The 13,318-nt window shown below is 45.5% G+C and overlaps 5 protein-coding genes across 5 annotated transcripts; 2 read left to right on the plus strand and 3 right to left on the minus strand. All coding sequences in view use genetic code 12, as the record gives it.

The window, feature by feature from the left end:
• Nucleotides 1–412: 412 nt before the first annotated feature.
• On the minus strand, nt 413–1,342 carry CJI96_0002195 (uncharacterized protein; the record flags this gene model as incomplete). Its single annotated transcript, XM_029035712.2, has 1 exon — nt 413–1,342. One exon carries the CDS (start codon nt 1,340–1,342, stop codon nt 413–415), a length of 930 nt encoding a protein of 309 aa, XP_028890954.2.
• A 1,189-nt stretch (nt 1,343–2,531) lies between these two features.
• Nucleotides 2,532–4,604, plus strand: CJI96_0002196 (dipeptidyl-peptidase III; the record flags this gene model as incomplete). The annotated part of the gene is made up of 1 exon (XM_029035713.2): nt 2,532–4,604. The coding sequence occupies one exon, from the start codon at nt 2,532–2,534 to the stop codon at nt 4,602–4,604; it is 2,073 nt and encodes a 690-aa protein (XP_028890955.2).
• Nucleotides 4,605–4,822: 218 nt separating this feature from the next.
• MDL2 (Mdl2p) lies at nt 4,823–7,210 on the plus strand (the record flags this gene model as incomplete). The annotated part of the gene is made up of 1 exon (XM_029035714.2): nt 4,823–7,210. One exon carries the CDS (start codon nt 4,823–4,825, stop codon nt 7,208–7,210), a length of 2,388 nt encoding a protein of 795 aa, XP_028890956.2.
• A 182-nt stretch (nt 7,211–7,392) lies between these two features.
• On the minus strand, nt 7,393–10,887 carry CJI96_0002198 (DNA-directed DNA polymerase; the record flags this gene model as incomplete). Its single annotated transcript, XM_054702078.1, has 2 exons — nt 7,393–7,586; nt 7,764–10,887. The coding sequence occupies 2 exons, from the start codon at nt 10,885–10,887 to the stop codon at nt 7,393–7,395; spliced, it is 3,318 nt and encodes a 1,105-aa protein (XP_054558053.1).
• A 295-nt stretch (nt 10,888–11,182) lies between these two features.
• On the minus strand, nt 11,183–12,229 carry ADO1 (adenosine kinase; the record flags this gene model as incomplete). The annotated part of the gene is made up of 1 exon (XM_029035716.2): nt 11,183–12,229. The coding sequence occupies one exon, from the start codon at nt 12,227–12,229 to the stop codon at nt 11,183–11,185; it is 1,047 nt and encodes a 348-aa protein (XP_028890958.2).
• Between the last annotated feature and the right edge of the window lie 1,089 nt (nt 12,230–13,318).

Here is a 13,318-nt window from a genome sequence, read left to right on the forward strand (position 1 = left end):
CATCTCGGAGATCTTGCTGTTGGAATTTGTATCGAGTTGATTGTGCCTTTGAAGCTGTGATATATCTGCTGCTGAAGTTATTCAGCAATGGCCGCATGAGGATCTGCTTTTGAGTATACTGGTCGTTGCATCTTCCACTCGTGCTCTGAATCCGATGCTTTCAAATGTTCCACTTTAACACCCATTCTTGGAATTGTTTAGCCAATACTTTCAGTTTTCGTCACGCCTCTGAATATCTTGACTGGAGGGTTTCCGCCTTCCCCGTATTAAATTGCGAGTGACTCTCCACAAATTTCACCAAAAGAGCTCACCTTCATGAACTGATATAAATTGGTTCAATCGTTCGCGACACTCTGAAAAATACAAGAAATCCAGCGAATGGAATCTTGTCTTATCAGTGTTTTTACAATACTTACCCGTTCTTTTGCTGGAGTTGCCACTGACGCTGTCTCTCGAGCTCTTTTGCCCGCTGATATTGAACGTCTCGTTTCGCGTCCATCCTTCCCAAGAAATCCTGCTTGTCCAAATAGCCTGCCTTGTTGTGGAGGGCCAACTCGTCCTTGATTTTCTTCTCGTCCACGTAACTGGCCCAATCCAAACGTGACTTTTCGAGCGTTGTAAGTTTGCTTTTTTTGTCTCCTTGAAGAAACTTGTCTATGAGAGATGGCCTTTTGAGCTTGATCATTAGCGGCACTTGCTCCTCCGTACCCTGTACTTTCCTCACCACAGTGACAAACAGCTTTTTCTGCCCGTCATTCTCCCCTGTGAGCGTAATCCCGCTCGTAGAGTTCAAGTAGGCCTTTGCTTCCGCCAGGTCTGCTTTAACCTGTTTCAGCTCCTTGACTAATTTGCCTGCAAAAGTATAAGAAGTCTCGATGGTGATCATGGGGGTCTCATGTATATCTTCCATGGTCAGCTTGGGTTTCTCCTCGTTTGGACCGTTTTTTACAAGATCCGACCAGTCGTCCTCGACTTTGCCGCTTTTGAGTGCCTCAAAGACTGCGTTTACATCAACACTCAGTTCGTCCACTAGTAGACCACTTGTATCAAGCTTCCGTTTCCTTGGCCCACCATTAAGTTCTTCCTCATACCTTTGTGTTCGAGTCCTCACTTGACTTACCCCGGTATTTATTGCTGAATAGTCTGGCTCGGGCTCGTTGTCTGAAACGTCACTCACCTGTTCCTCCTCTGGCGCCTTCTTGGTTGGATCGTAATCTTCGTCCTCATCCTCATCGTACTCATCATCATCTTCATCATCAGCTTTGTTCACTGATTTGTTTAATTCTTTGATTGGCTCCGGATCTGGCTTTTTGTCCTCCTTCTTAGCACTTGCACGAGCCATGGTTAGAAGGATAGGTAGTATTGATGTCTGTGTACTGCAGCTTGCGAGTATGCTCAGCACTACGGCTATGGACAGTGGGCCAGTGCATATACGTTTTGAATATTAAGGATATATCGAACAAAACAAAAATTCTTAGGAAATATTTTCTTATATTCAGTTCGAGACTTCGAAGCTTATCTAATGAGAGTTGGATTAGAATGATATAATGACGTTACAAATTCCTTCAAGTGTTTTCGCAGCCTTTTTGAGACATGCCACAGATCCTTACAATATATTCAGTGCTTTATGATTGCATGGGCTGGCTTAAGTATGGAGCAGTCCATATTATAGTTCTTTGCTTTACTGCCTGTAGTCTAGTTACAAGACACCTTCTAAGACATGCATTCTGTGAAATACTAAAGTTTCAATATCATCGATAACAGACTTAGTTTTTTCTTTTCTTTCTTTTCTTTTTATGTATCGCAGAAAGCACTGGAGACTGGGAGAATTATTGATCTAATACATATTCTACTAACTTTGATTATTGATATTGTATTACTTGTGCTAATATCAGGTTACAACAAAGACTTTTTCGCAGCCATTACTCATACACCACAATGTTGCAAATTTTTGGGAGCAGTAGAAAAATAAGGTACCTCAACTGGGGAAATACAAAAGGCTACTTCATTACGACTACTTTACACATTAATCCAATTTATACCCTTCTCGGTCAAATCTTCAGTACATTAGCCTTTTATGTTTTCCCAGAACTAGTTCCCTCTTCCAGAACTCGTATACTGCAGTCCCAGCATCCTCTTTTCCAACCAAATCCCTCCATATAAATGAGCCAAAGAGACGTTACTTTCAGCTCATCAACTCAATTCTTCTCTCCTTACATATTCGCCTCGTTAATGTGTGTTGCCACACCTAGCTGCTTACTCACTCCTACCGATTTGCAGCAATTGACAATTACGTTCAAAACTCTCGCTCTTTGGCAATGCCCATCTGAAACCAACCATCATCAGCGAAATCTTTGAAACACCCAATTTTTATCACCCACCTCTCCAACTGACTCCATCCTAGTGCCACTTACTCCTGTGGCACTAGCCTGAGGCTCTACACCTGCACAGGCCTACTGGGTACAGCTGGAGTGGACCATAACGAGATCACCAGATCCCGCCTTTCTTTTTCCAATTCTGCAATTATCAGCATGTCCACCTTATTAGCCGACCAGGAGGCGCCCATCATCTCGTTATCTGCCAAGAAGCACTTCGAGGAATTGCCCACTACGGAAGCTAAGCTCTATGCCCACTACCTCTCGAGAGCCGCTCACTGGGGCTCCAGAGCAGTTTTGAGGTCAGTATCGCCAGAGAGTGAGGCGATCTTCGACTTGATTTTGGGTGTTCACAAAGCTTTGGGTCTGCCAAAGTCCAATGAAGAGTACCAGAGCATCTTGAAGGATGTGGTGTCTGCTGAAGCTGTTACCCAGTACTTGGAGTACGCCTCTCAGTTCTTGGGCAACTTGGGAAATTACAAGTCATTTGGTGATAGCAAGTTTGTGCCTAGAGTGGCACAGGAGGATTTTGCAGCAATCGTGAAAGCAGCCAACAAGCCTGAATTGGCTCAATTGTATGACATCGTCAAGGAGCCCTTATTCGCCACTTCCCCCGCATTGTTGGGCTGGCCAGAGAAGGGTCAGTTATCGAACTACTACCCTGAATGTGCCTCTGTGATCAAGAAGGAAGAAATTGAAGCCATCAATGCTGCCTTGGCTGACCGTTCAATCATGCCCGAGAACACTAGAGTGATCAAAAAGTCCGACTCGGAGTTCGTGGTGCTTGTGGCGAGCGCTTTGAAGGAAAATACCGTCGACTACTACCCTAAGGATGCTATTTATTTGAAGTCAGGAGCTCTCGTGACCATCCAGTTTGGCGATCACTCCAAGGAATTCATTGAGATTACCAAGAACATCCAAGAGGCAGGCAAGCACGCTGCTAATGAAACCCAGAAGAAGATGATTGAATTCTACGCTCAATCGTTTGAGACTGGTTCGATGAAGGCACACAAAGAGTCTCAGATCCAGTGGGTCAAGGACTTGGGTCCACAAGTCGAATCCAACATTGGTTTCATTGAAACTTACAGGGATCCTTCAGGTGTTCGTGGAGAATGGGAAGGTTTGGTTGCCATGGTGAACCAAGACAGAACTGCCAAATTCGCTACGTTAGTCAACAATGCCTCGACTTTGATTCCATACTTGCCTTGGGACAAATTCTACGAGAAGGATACCTTCACCCCACCAGACTTCACATCCTTGGAAGTTTTGACTTTTGCTGGTTCAGGCGTTCCAGCAGGTATCAACATCCCAAACTACGACGATGTTAGATTGAACGTCGGCTTCAAGAACGTTTCGTTGGGGAATGTTTTGAGCGCCAACCCTAAAAACCCAAAGAAAGAAGAGGTGATCAGTTTTGTCTCCGCCTCGTTACAGGAAAAGTTTCGTAAGTGGAGAGACGACTCATTTGAAGTCCAGGTTGGTTTACATGAGTTGTTGGGCCACGGCACAGGTAAGTTATTACAAGAGACTTCTCCCGGCGAGTTCAACTTTGACAAGAGCGCTCATCCAGAATTGTCTACATACTACAAGCCAAGTGAGACATGGGGCTCCTTATTCGGAACTACTGCGGGCTCCTTCGAGGAGTGTCGTGCTGAATTGGTTGCATTGTATCTCATTTTGTACAAACCTGTCGAGGTGTTGCCTATCTTTGGTATCAAGGAGGTGCAGGATCAAAAGGATGTCAAGCTCATTGCTACGCTTTTGATGGCTCGTGCTGGTTTGATCGGTCTTGAGTTCTGGGACCCAGCTTCCAAGAAATGGGGACAGCCACACATGCAAGCCCGTTTTGGAATCTTTAAGAGCTTACACAAGGCAGGCGTCGTGTCGCTCAAGTATGAAGACAAGGAGAAGTTTAGCGACCTCGAGCTTGTTGTAGATGAGTCTAAGTTGGATAACGAGGCGGTGAAGGCCTTGGGAGATTTCTTGCACAAGTTGCACGTCTACAAGTGTTCAGCCAACGTCAAAGAGGGCGTAGCCTTCTACAGCAATATCACTGGCGTTACAGAGGAATACGCCAAGTTCAGAGATGTCGTTCTTGAGAAAAAATTGCCTCGCAAACAGCTTATCCAGGCTAACACATTCCTCGATGGGCAGGGTAACATTGAGGTGCGCGAGTACGAGGAGTCCGAGGTCGGAATGATCCAGAGTTTCGTAGACAGAGCAGTTTAGCCAGTAAAACAGTAAAGAATAAGTTTACTTAGAAAGACATGAAGCTCAAAAGCTGATATCCGTTCATTTGGCCTCAAGCAGTCGATGCTAATTCGCATCTATCTCCTCTAATGCGCAGTAGGAGTAACGGGCCGATTTTACGCACGTTGAAAAAGTAGAAGTTAGAGTACCCGATACTTTGATATATTCATTTCCCCAGTGCCACCAAGACCCTCCAAATGATTGGACTAGGGTTGCGGCCCCTACTTGTGAAAAATAGTTTCCGTTTACCGAGCTATAGGCATTTCCATTTTGCCGGGCCAAATCGAAGGATCTTGCAACAGCCTCTTGTTCGGCGTGAACCGTTTCGTCCATGTGATGTAGCCAAATCACAGAGCGTGCTTCGACTACAATTCTATCAACGAAGATGGCTCTCGGCCGAGCAGAAAGGTAAGCAAACCGAGGAGTTGGTCCAGAAATTGGAACATAGCCCGTCGGTGAAGCTGCACTTGAAAATAGCACACCTTCGGAAGAAACAGATACGAGCCGAAGAGAAGGAGCAGTTGAAGAATACCAAAATCGATTTCAAGAAAAATATGAAGACAATAGCCAGAATCTTGCGATTAGGCAGACCAGACTTGAAGTTGTTCTTATATGCTTTGGGGTTCATTCTTTTCGCTGTCTTGTACCCAACAACGTCGGTGAAATTGGTTGGTGCCGCCATCGACGCTTTCAACTCGGGTGACAAGGATGCCGATGGCGATTTGGTCATTTGGGGCTATAAGTACTCCACGGTGTTTCTGGTGATGGTTCCGTTTATGTGTGTTAGTGCTGCGTGCTTTTGGGCTCGTATCTGGGTGTTGAAAGTGCTTGGGGAAAGGCTAGTGGCAAGACTTAGGCTTCGTGTGATGAAGCATTTGTTGAGACACGATTCAGCTTTCTTTGATAACGATAAGCACAAGGCGGGTGATTTGATATCGAGACTATCCAGTGATGCCTACGTCGTCTCCAGGTCGATCACTAGTAACCTTCCTGACGGGTTGAAGAATCTCCTTTTTGGAGTTATCAGCTCATATATGATGTTTTCCATTAATCCGCTTTTATTTGGTGTGATGTTATTGATCTCTCCTCCTATCACCTTTGGATCCGTGTGGTATGGTGAGAAGATCAGGTCGTTGTCCACTAGGCTCCAAAACGCTACAGCGGGTCTCACAAAGGCTAGCGAGGAGACGCTCAACTCGGTGAAATTGGTGCAAGCCTTCACTGGTGAGCAGAAAGAGCTCACAAAGTACTCTGAGCAGCTTCGTAACGTCGTCAACGTTGCAAGAAGAGAGGCTTTGGCCCAGTCAAACTACGCAGTGTCTATCTATTCCTTATACCACAGTGGCTATTTGTCATGTATTGCGTTGGGTGTTTATTTGATCATCAATGGTCAGATGACCACCGGTGACGTTGTTGCTTTCACCATGTATTCTGAGCTCTTCAACCTGGCGCTTTACAGCTTAACCACTACGTACATGGAGCTCATGAAGGGATCGGGAGCTGGAAAAAAGCTTTTTGAGTTGATTGATCACGAAAATGATGTTCCTGCTGTCAAGGGTGACAAGCTTCCAGCAAACTTGGGCAATAGTATCGAGTTCAGGGATGTTGTTTTCAGCTACCCAACTCGACCAAAGGACCTCATTTTTGACGGATGTTCGTTCACTGTTCCAGCGTCCTCGAGTACATGCTTCGTAGCGCCTTCAGGCTGTGGTAAATCGACCGTGGCAACACTTCTTCTCCGTTCCTACAATCTCAATAGTGGAGAGATTTTTATTGGAGGAAGAAACATCAAGGAGTTTCAAGTGAGAGAATTGAGGCGTGAGGTTATTGGTATTGTTCAGCAAGAGCCAATACTTCTCTCGGGCACAATCCTCGAAAATATTGTTTATGGTCTCACACCACACCAAATCAGCAAGTTGACGATGGATGACGTCGAAGAGGTCTGCAAGCAGGCAAACTGCCACGATTTTATCACATTGTTCCCTGATGGCTATGACACAATGATCGGCTCCCGTGGTGCTTCACTCTCAGGGGGACAGAAACAAAGAATTGCCATTGCTCGTGCTCTTATAAAAAAGCCATCCATTCTTATCCTCGATGAAGCCACCTCAGCGTTAGACTCCAAGTCGGAGAGCCTCATCAATGAGACGCTCAGAGACTTGACTTCTCAAGGGAAGATGACCATCATCTCCATTGCACACAGGTTATCGACGATTTCCAAATCCGAGAACGTCATTGTTCTCGGCAAACATGGCAAGGTTGTTGAACATGGCCGCTTTGTGGAGCTTTTCAGCAATCCTGGATCGGAATTGTCAAAGTTATTGGACGAGTCGAGTACCAAAGAGTACGAGGACCACATGACAGAAGACGAAGTCGAAGAGCAGGAGAAACTTGACCACGAGTCAGAAAAACTAGAAAAAAGACAGAAAGAAGGGTCAGAAGTGGACATAATCCGATCGTTGATCGACGATTTGCCCTACGAGATCCGAGCAGAGCTCATCGGACAGTTCTCCAAGGAGCTTGAGGACGAGAAGAATACACTTGCCACAGAAACTGCATTGCGTCATGGCCAGGATATGTCCTAAGATTCGCTGTACATAGAATATTTATTACACGGTACTACAGGTAACACCACGTTATGGGCATGTAGGAATGTCTTCGAGTAGTTTTATTGAAGTCCTCCATTGCAATTGGACATGACTATATCCGTGAGCCTCGTTAAGTTCATGAAATCGACACCAGAGAGTGCTGAAAAAAGCCAATGCCTCTATTTGTTCTCGTGCAAAGATTTGGCTTCACCAGCAACACCGTTTTCGAACTTGGTCACCTTGACGTCAGAGTTGCCTCTCTTCTCGGCAGCAACCCTCAAGTCGCTCTTCAACGCGTTTCTCACCATTCTGGCGGCAATAGCCATGGCTCTGTTCAAGGAAATACCAGCTTGCTTGTAGGCAGACATGACGACTTCTGGTTAAATATCTGGTTTTAAAAGTGTTAGAAGGTGTAGCTTTAATTTTCGGTTCTCGGTGCGCACTGGCGGGAAGCGATTTCTATTGGTGATGACAATTACGCGCACGGTCAAATTCACTAGCTCTTAGACTTGGACGCTCGCTTTGCGATCTCTAATAGTACTCACCCAACTGAGAAAGTTGGAGAAGTGGGACGTTTGAATCCTGTTTTTTGGGTCAGTGGCCCATTCAAGAAGTGATTGAGAATACACTCGAATAACTTTTTCAAGATATTTCTCGTCTAAGCCCACAAGACTTTTGGCGATGGTGATACTTGACTGCCCACATGCCTGGCCATGATCGTGATGGGAAGAGTAGCGACCTGCTTGTGTTTGTAGCCATTGAATCTCTTGAAGAAACTTCTCTAAGTAAGCTTCCCGTTTCTTCAGTGTAGGGATGTGTAATTCGAACTCCTCTCTGGTGACCTTGGCTTTGCTAACTCGAGTCTTGAGAATCTTGTTGGCCTTAACTCCCATTTCTTTGTCCTTTGTAGTGTTCATGAAGAGGACCAAAGGACGGAGCAAATAAAGATTGTAAGGTGAGTGTGGCTGGACCTTGGAGAAGGTTTCCAAAAGATCGAGCACTCTGCTCTTGAAAAGGATAATTGACTGCTTGGCAGACGCTGCTTGTGCCTTCTTCTTGTTGGTGCTGTTGGCCGAAAGAAGCTCTCGCCTTTCTTTGAAAATCTTGGCTAGCTGGTCATCCATCGCCATCATCTGCTCGTCGTCCATCAGGTCTGAGTCTTCTTCTTCGTCGTCATCGCCAAACGAGTCGATCTCATCGAACTTGACCTCTCCAGACTCTGCAGTCGGTATGCCCAAAGCTTTAGCCAACTTGATCGTCGTCTCCTTTTCGACTTTAGAAGTCAGATCAAGAACATCGCTCTCATCATCGTCGCTTGCCTCGTAATCATCACTGACATCGCCTGCAGACCCTTCATCAGAATCTTCCTTGTCACTCTCCTCACTTTCGGCGCTCTCTGAATCATCCTCTGCTTCAAATTCATCCTCGCCTTCGAACAACTCCCGCAGTCCCTCTTCGTTTTCCTTCGTCTTCAACACGTCAAATAGAAGCTCGAGACATTCCTCGTCAACAAGAATAGTTCCATTGGGACCTTTGGCACAAAGAAGAGACTCCCACACAAATAATGCGAGTTTCTTCATCAATTGCGATTTCTTGGTGACAAAGGATAAGATGATTTCTGTCAAAATTATCAGAGTTTTGAACTCATTTTCCTCTTGCTTCAAAAGGAAATCTTCGTAGCACGACTGCAATTCTTGCAAGACGTTTACTGCTTCGGCATCTCCTGAAAGCAATTGAAGAATCACCATGGAGAAAAGAAGCTCGAAGCAAAGGTGAGGACTGTTTGTGGTATCCGAACTTTTCACGTGGTCCTTGATGGCATCAAGAAGGTCCATTGCTTGAGTTCTCACCAAAGATAACTCATCATTGAGCTCAAGGAGTGGCTTCAACAGCTCATCTTTCTCGAGCTTTTTTATGTACTTGACGCAGAATAAAGGCCAACAGTGGCCTTTCCTTTTCTCATTTATCACAAGCGAAAGAAATGAGTTAAGTCTATCCTGCAAAAGCTTGTTAATATTAGTTGAAACATTCTTTCTCTTTGTCGACTTGAAGTAACAATGCTCAACAAGGAACTCAAAGCAACTTTCGACAAATTTAACATCGGAAAATTGAAATCTTTTTGTACTGCGTTGTAACACTAGAAGCTTGTCTGAAATCCACCTAAGAACGCTGTCATGCGAATTCTTCATTGGAATATCCCCTTCTTGCTCCCCTTCCCTAGGCTCTGCAGCAGTTTGCTTCTTAAGAGTCTCGTTGAAAAGGTCAAAGAGGACGTCTTTTATTTCCATCGCAAGAGACTCTGCTCGACTCGTTGGAATGGATTCAACATGTTCAATGTAGCTCAACACACCGATGGTAGAATCTGTAACTTTCGACTTTGTGATGTGGTCAAAATTCCATGCCCCTCCATGTTTTTCGCTGATGATGCACCTCAAAGTGGGGATCACCTTCGTGATATCCGATTGAGTCTCTTCTATAATGGTATTGAGAACCTTGGTGGTAAGCTTGTTAAGGAATCGGTTGCTCTGAGATGCGTGGTTTTTGAGGCATTTCATAAGATTTGGTGTGAACAAATCATCTATACGGTCACTGGGCATGTTTTTGTAAAACAATATAAAGATTTCAAAACCCCAGTACTTTCTCTCAGGAGAGGCTTTTTCGGCGAATAAAGTCTCGTCTACAGCCGCGTTCCAAAATTCTTTGAACTGTATCAAGTTGCTCTCTTCGACCTTAGCCTTCTTCTTTTGCTTCAGAGAGGAGTGCTTCCTCCTCTTTTTACCATTACTGGATTCCTCATCATCAGAACAATCTTCTTGCGACGTAAAGTGTTTCATGAGAAGTTCCCAAACAAAAGGAATCTGTGGGTTCCATGTGCTCTTCGCCTTTTGCGCTTTCTTACTCTTGGAATCGTCCCTATTGCTTTCTGTCTGCTCGAGCACTGGCTCGGCGTCTTTTAAGACCAAAGCCAAGGTACGCAAATTGCCCTTGCTGAGGGGATCACCATTCTTCCAACCAGAATCAGCATTCGTCAACTTAGCGGCAGTCTTGGATCTGAGGGGCTGTGGGATCGTGAGGTACACTGCTACACCTTCCACAGTGAACGTTAACAGTTCATTGTGCACACATTGCAACACATGAACAAGCCCGTTCTTATCGAAAAATTCCGATTGCAAGTACGAAGCAACAAACTGGCACAAAGTGAACATTACGCTTTCTCTCAACCACGGTTTGAAGCCAGACAACTCCACCAAGCACTTCACATACTTGCCAATGGCCTCCTGGGACGACACATTTTGGTCAAATAGCAACTTTGAATTCAAAAGAGCCTGGAAGCCAAAGAGTCGTCCAAACAAAACTGCTCTAAGCTCAGACCCTTTCATCGAGTTCAGTGTCTGGCTCACTTGCACTAACTTATCGAGAAACGACTCAATCGAGAGATCGTAGTCTTCTTTCAACACAAGCTCACGGACCAATTCCGTCAAGGCCATCGAAAAGCCGAATCTAGCCACCTGTCTTGACGTGGTGAGACCTTTTACCAATCTGTTCAAGGAGTAGTCCCATTCTTCCTTCTTGTTTGCAGCCTGAAGCTCCGACAATAGCGCCGTGGCTGCCTTGATTCTTACTTCGGGCAAGTCGGAGCTTAAGCTGTAGTAATGGTCTCTCAGCACCGACATCCCGAAAAATGCTTTTTGAATTTCAGTAGTCTAAGTGTTGACACGGCTAAGAGGTGTCTACTTACATTTTTTCGACTGAGTCGCGATGAGATGCTCTAATGTATGGATACAATCGATACTGGCAACAATGTTGAATTAATGCGTATATACAATGAGGCCAAAAGAAGCAAATAGTTCTTTGGGACCTCTGAAATGAAACCGTAACTCCCAATCTATTTTTTCTAACAAACTAAACCATTCCAAAGTGCCATGTTGAATGCATCTCTGTAGATGTAGAAACCAACCTCAGCACGCTTTAAGCGCTGTAAGTCTGCTTGGGGAATGGGAATGTAGGTCCAACCTGCTGGATGGACAACGAGGCAGCCCATTGGCCAACCTTGATGGCCTCCTCAAGAGGCTTCTCTTCGACTAAAGAGGCCAAGAAGCCTGCAGCGAAAGCATCTCCAGCACCGTTAGTGTCGACGATGGCACCCTCTGCCAAGCTTCTCACGGTGTATTCGTTGACGTCAAAAGAGTCGTTGTCAGCGTTGTAGGTGACAGTAATGGTAGGCTGGGTACCATGAGTGAAAACGACGGTCCTCAGTCTCTTGGTGTTGACCTTAGGCAACTTGGCCACCTCCTTGGCAATGGCCACGAGGTCGTCCTTGATGTCAGCCAAACCGTGAGACTCAGCGTAAGAAGCAGCCTCGGACTCATTGGCAATGACGTAGTCCACATATGGGAGAGAGTTGTCCAAAGGCTCCTTGAAGAACTGAGGAATGAAAGGAGCAGAGAAGTTCAAAGAAAACACCTTGTTGTTCTCAGCAGCGTGCTTACCAAGCAACTCAATGGCCTCGGGCGACACGGTCAAGTGGAATCCACCGATGTAGAAGTACTTAGCATTCTCCACAAGGGCCCAGTTCTCAGGCTTCTGCAAGTGAGCAGCCTTGAAGTGGTTGGCGGCAGCCAAGTCAGTGACCAAGGAACGGTGGTGGCCCGTGATCAAAGCAGCACACTTACCGGTAGCGTGGTCCTCATGAACCTGGTACTCTGTTCTCAAGCCGTACTTCTCGTTGGCCTCGTTCAACTGTTTCTGGTACACGTCGTTGCCCACAGCGCCAAAGTAGACAACGGACTTGGGAGGCAAGATGTACTGAGCGCCTCTGGCGGCGTTTTGAGCAGCACCACCGGCAACCAACTTCAACGACTTGTTGGCAAGAGCCTCGCCGTAGATGGGCATGTGTTTTTCTTCAGCCAAGATGGCATCGTCAGCCTTGAGATCGTACTTGGCCAAGTACTCAGCGTCAACGTCGACTTGCAAGTCCAACAAGGGGTTACCCAAACAAACCAATGGATAGGACATGATGGTGTGGTAGAATTTGTGCTGAAAGTAGTACAGTTGGAGAAAAAATCGAGTGCGTAATTGAGCACCGTGGTGGAAGCGCCTGTGCAGAGAACCCACCAGGCGAAGTGCTCTAAGCATGGGTTGTAGGCGATCGAATAATTTTTTTATGGAAGATTTAAGCTACCAAAAAGAAGAATTTTGAAAAGCCAATACACGTCATTTGTGGGGTTGGGGTTCAGGGATCACCCCAAGGCCGGCCCATGGCCAGATGCAGGCTGTCGTTTGCAGCCATTTAGCGACGGTCAGGCAAATCAGCAACCTACCGTATCTATACGATTGAGGGAGACTTTTGTGGTTTTTTCGAATGAAAGGGTAAGTGAATGCTTAAACTCTGGTTGCATTCTATGTGGTGTTATTGTGAAGTGGTGTGCGTGTTTTGCTCGTATAGAACGTGTAGTACCTGCCTATCTGCACAAGTCAAGGCGCTTTGGTGATCAAAAGTATCACCAATCATTGAGTAGCTAGACAAAGACTATCTAGACAAAGCAGTATTCAGGACCTTGCCAAAAAGGAACACAAACAAAGCCCGTGCTGCAAAACTTGAGCAACATTATAGTGGAGTATGGGATAAGTTCGCAGTCAGCGTAGCCGCGGAAGAGTATGCGCTTAGTGAGTCGGATAATTCAAGAACACAGCAAGTGGTTTATTTATTTATTTTTTTTTTTATTTCTTAAAAAGCAGCAATCTCTGATAAGGCTCTAATCATGAGATCTTGCATTTCGAGCAAACATACGTATCAATTCTGACTAGTACTTCTCTGAGGAGAAGTTGGAAGGAATCTGACCTTTACCCCCAGCCATCGAATCAGGGGCACAAGGGAACATTACAGGGATTGTTAACAACAACTTAAAATCTTAATTGATTGGGCCTGATGTAAATAGATTTTGTATGTTATTGGGGAATCAGTGTTTTGTGTTGGAATGGCTGCGAAATCGGCCATGATCCAATGTTGAGTGATAATTGGAGCCTGCTGATGAATCGACAGCCATCGCAAACTATGTTACCAGCTCAAAGAGGAGGCGGGCTCTTTTTCCACTCAAAGAGGCA

The sequence above is a fragment of the Candidozyma auris genome, chromosome 2 (assembly GCF_003013715.1).
Source record: "Candidozyma auris chromosome 2, complete sequence".
NCBI lineage: Eukaryota > Fungi > Ascomycota > Pichiomycetes > Serinales > Metschnikowiaceae > Candidozyma > Candidozyma auris.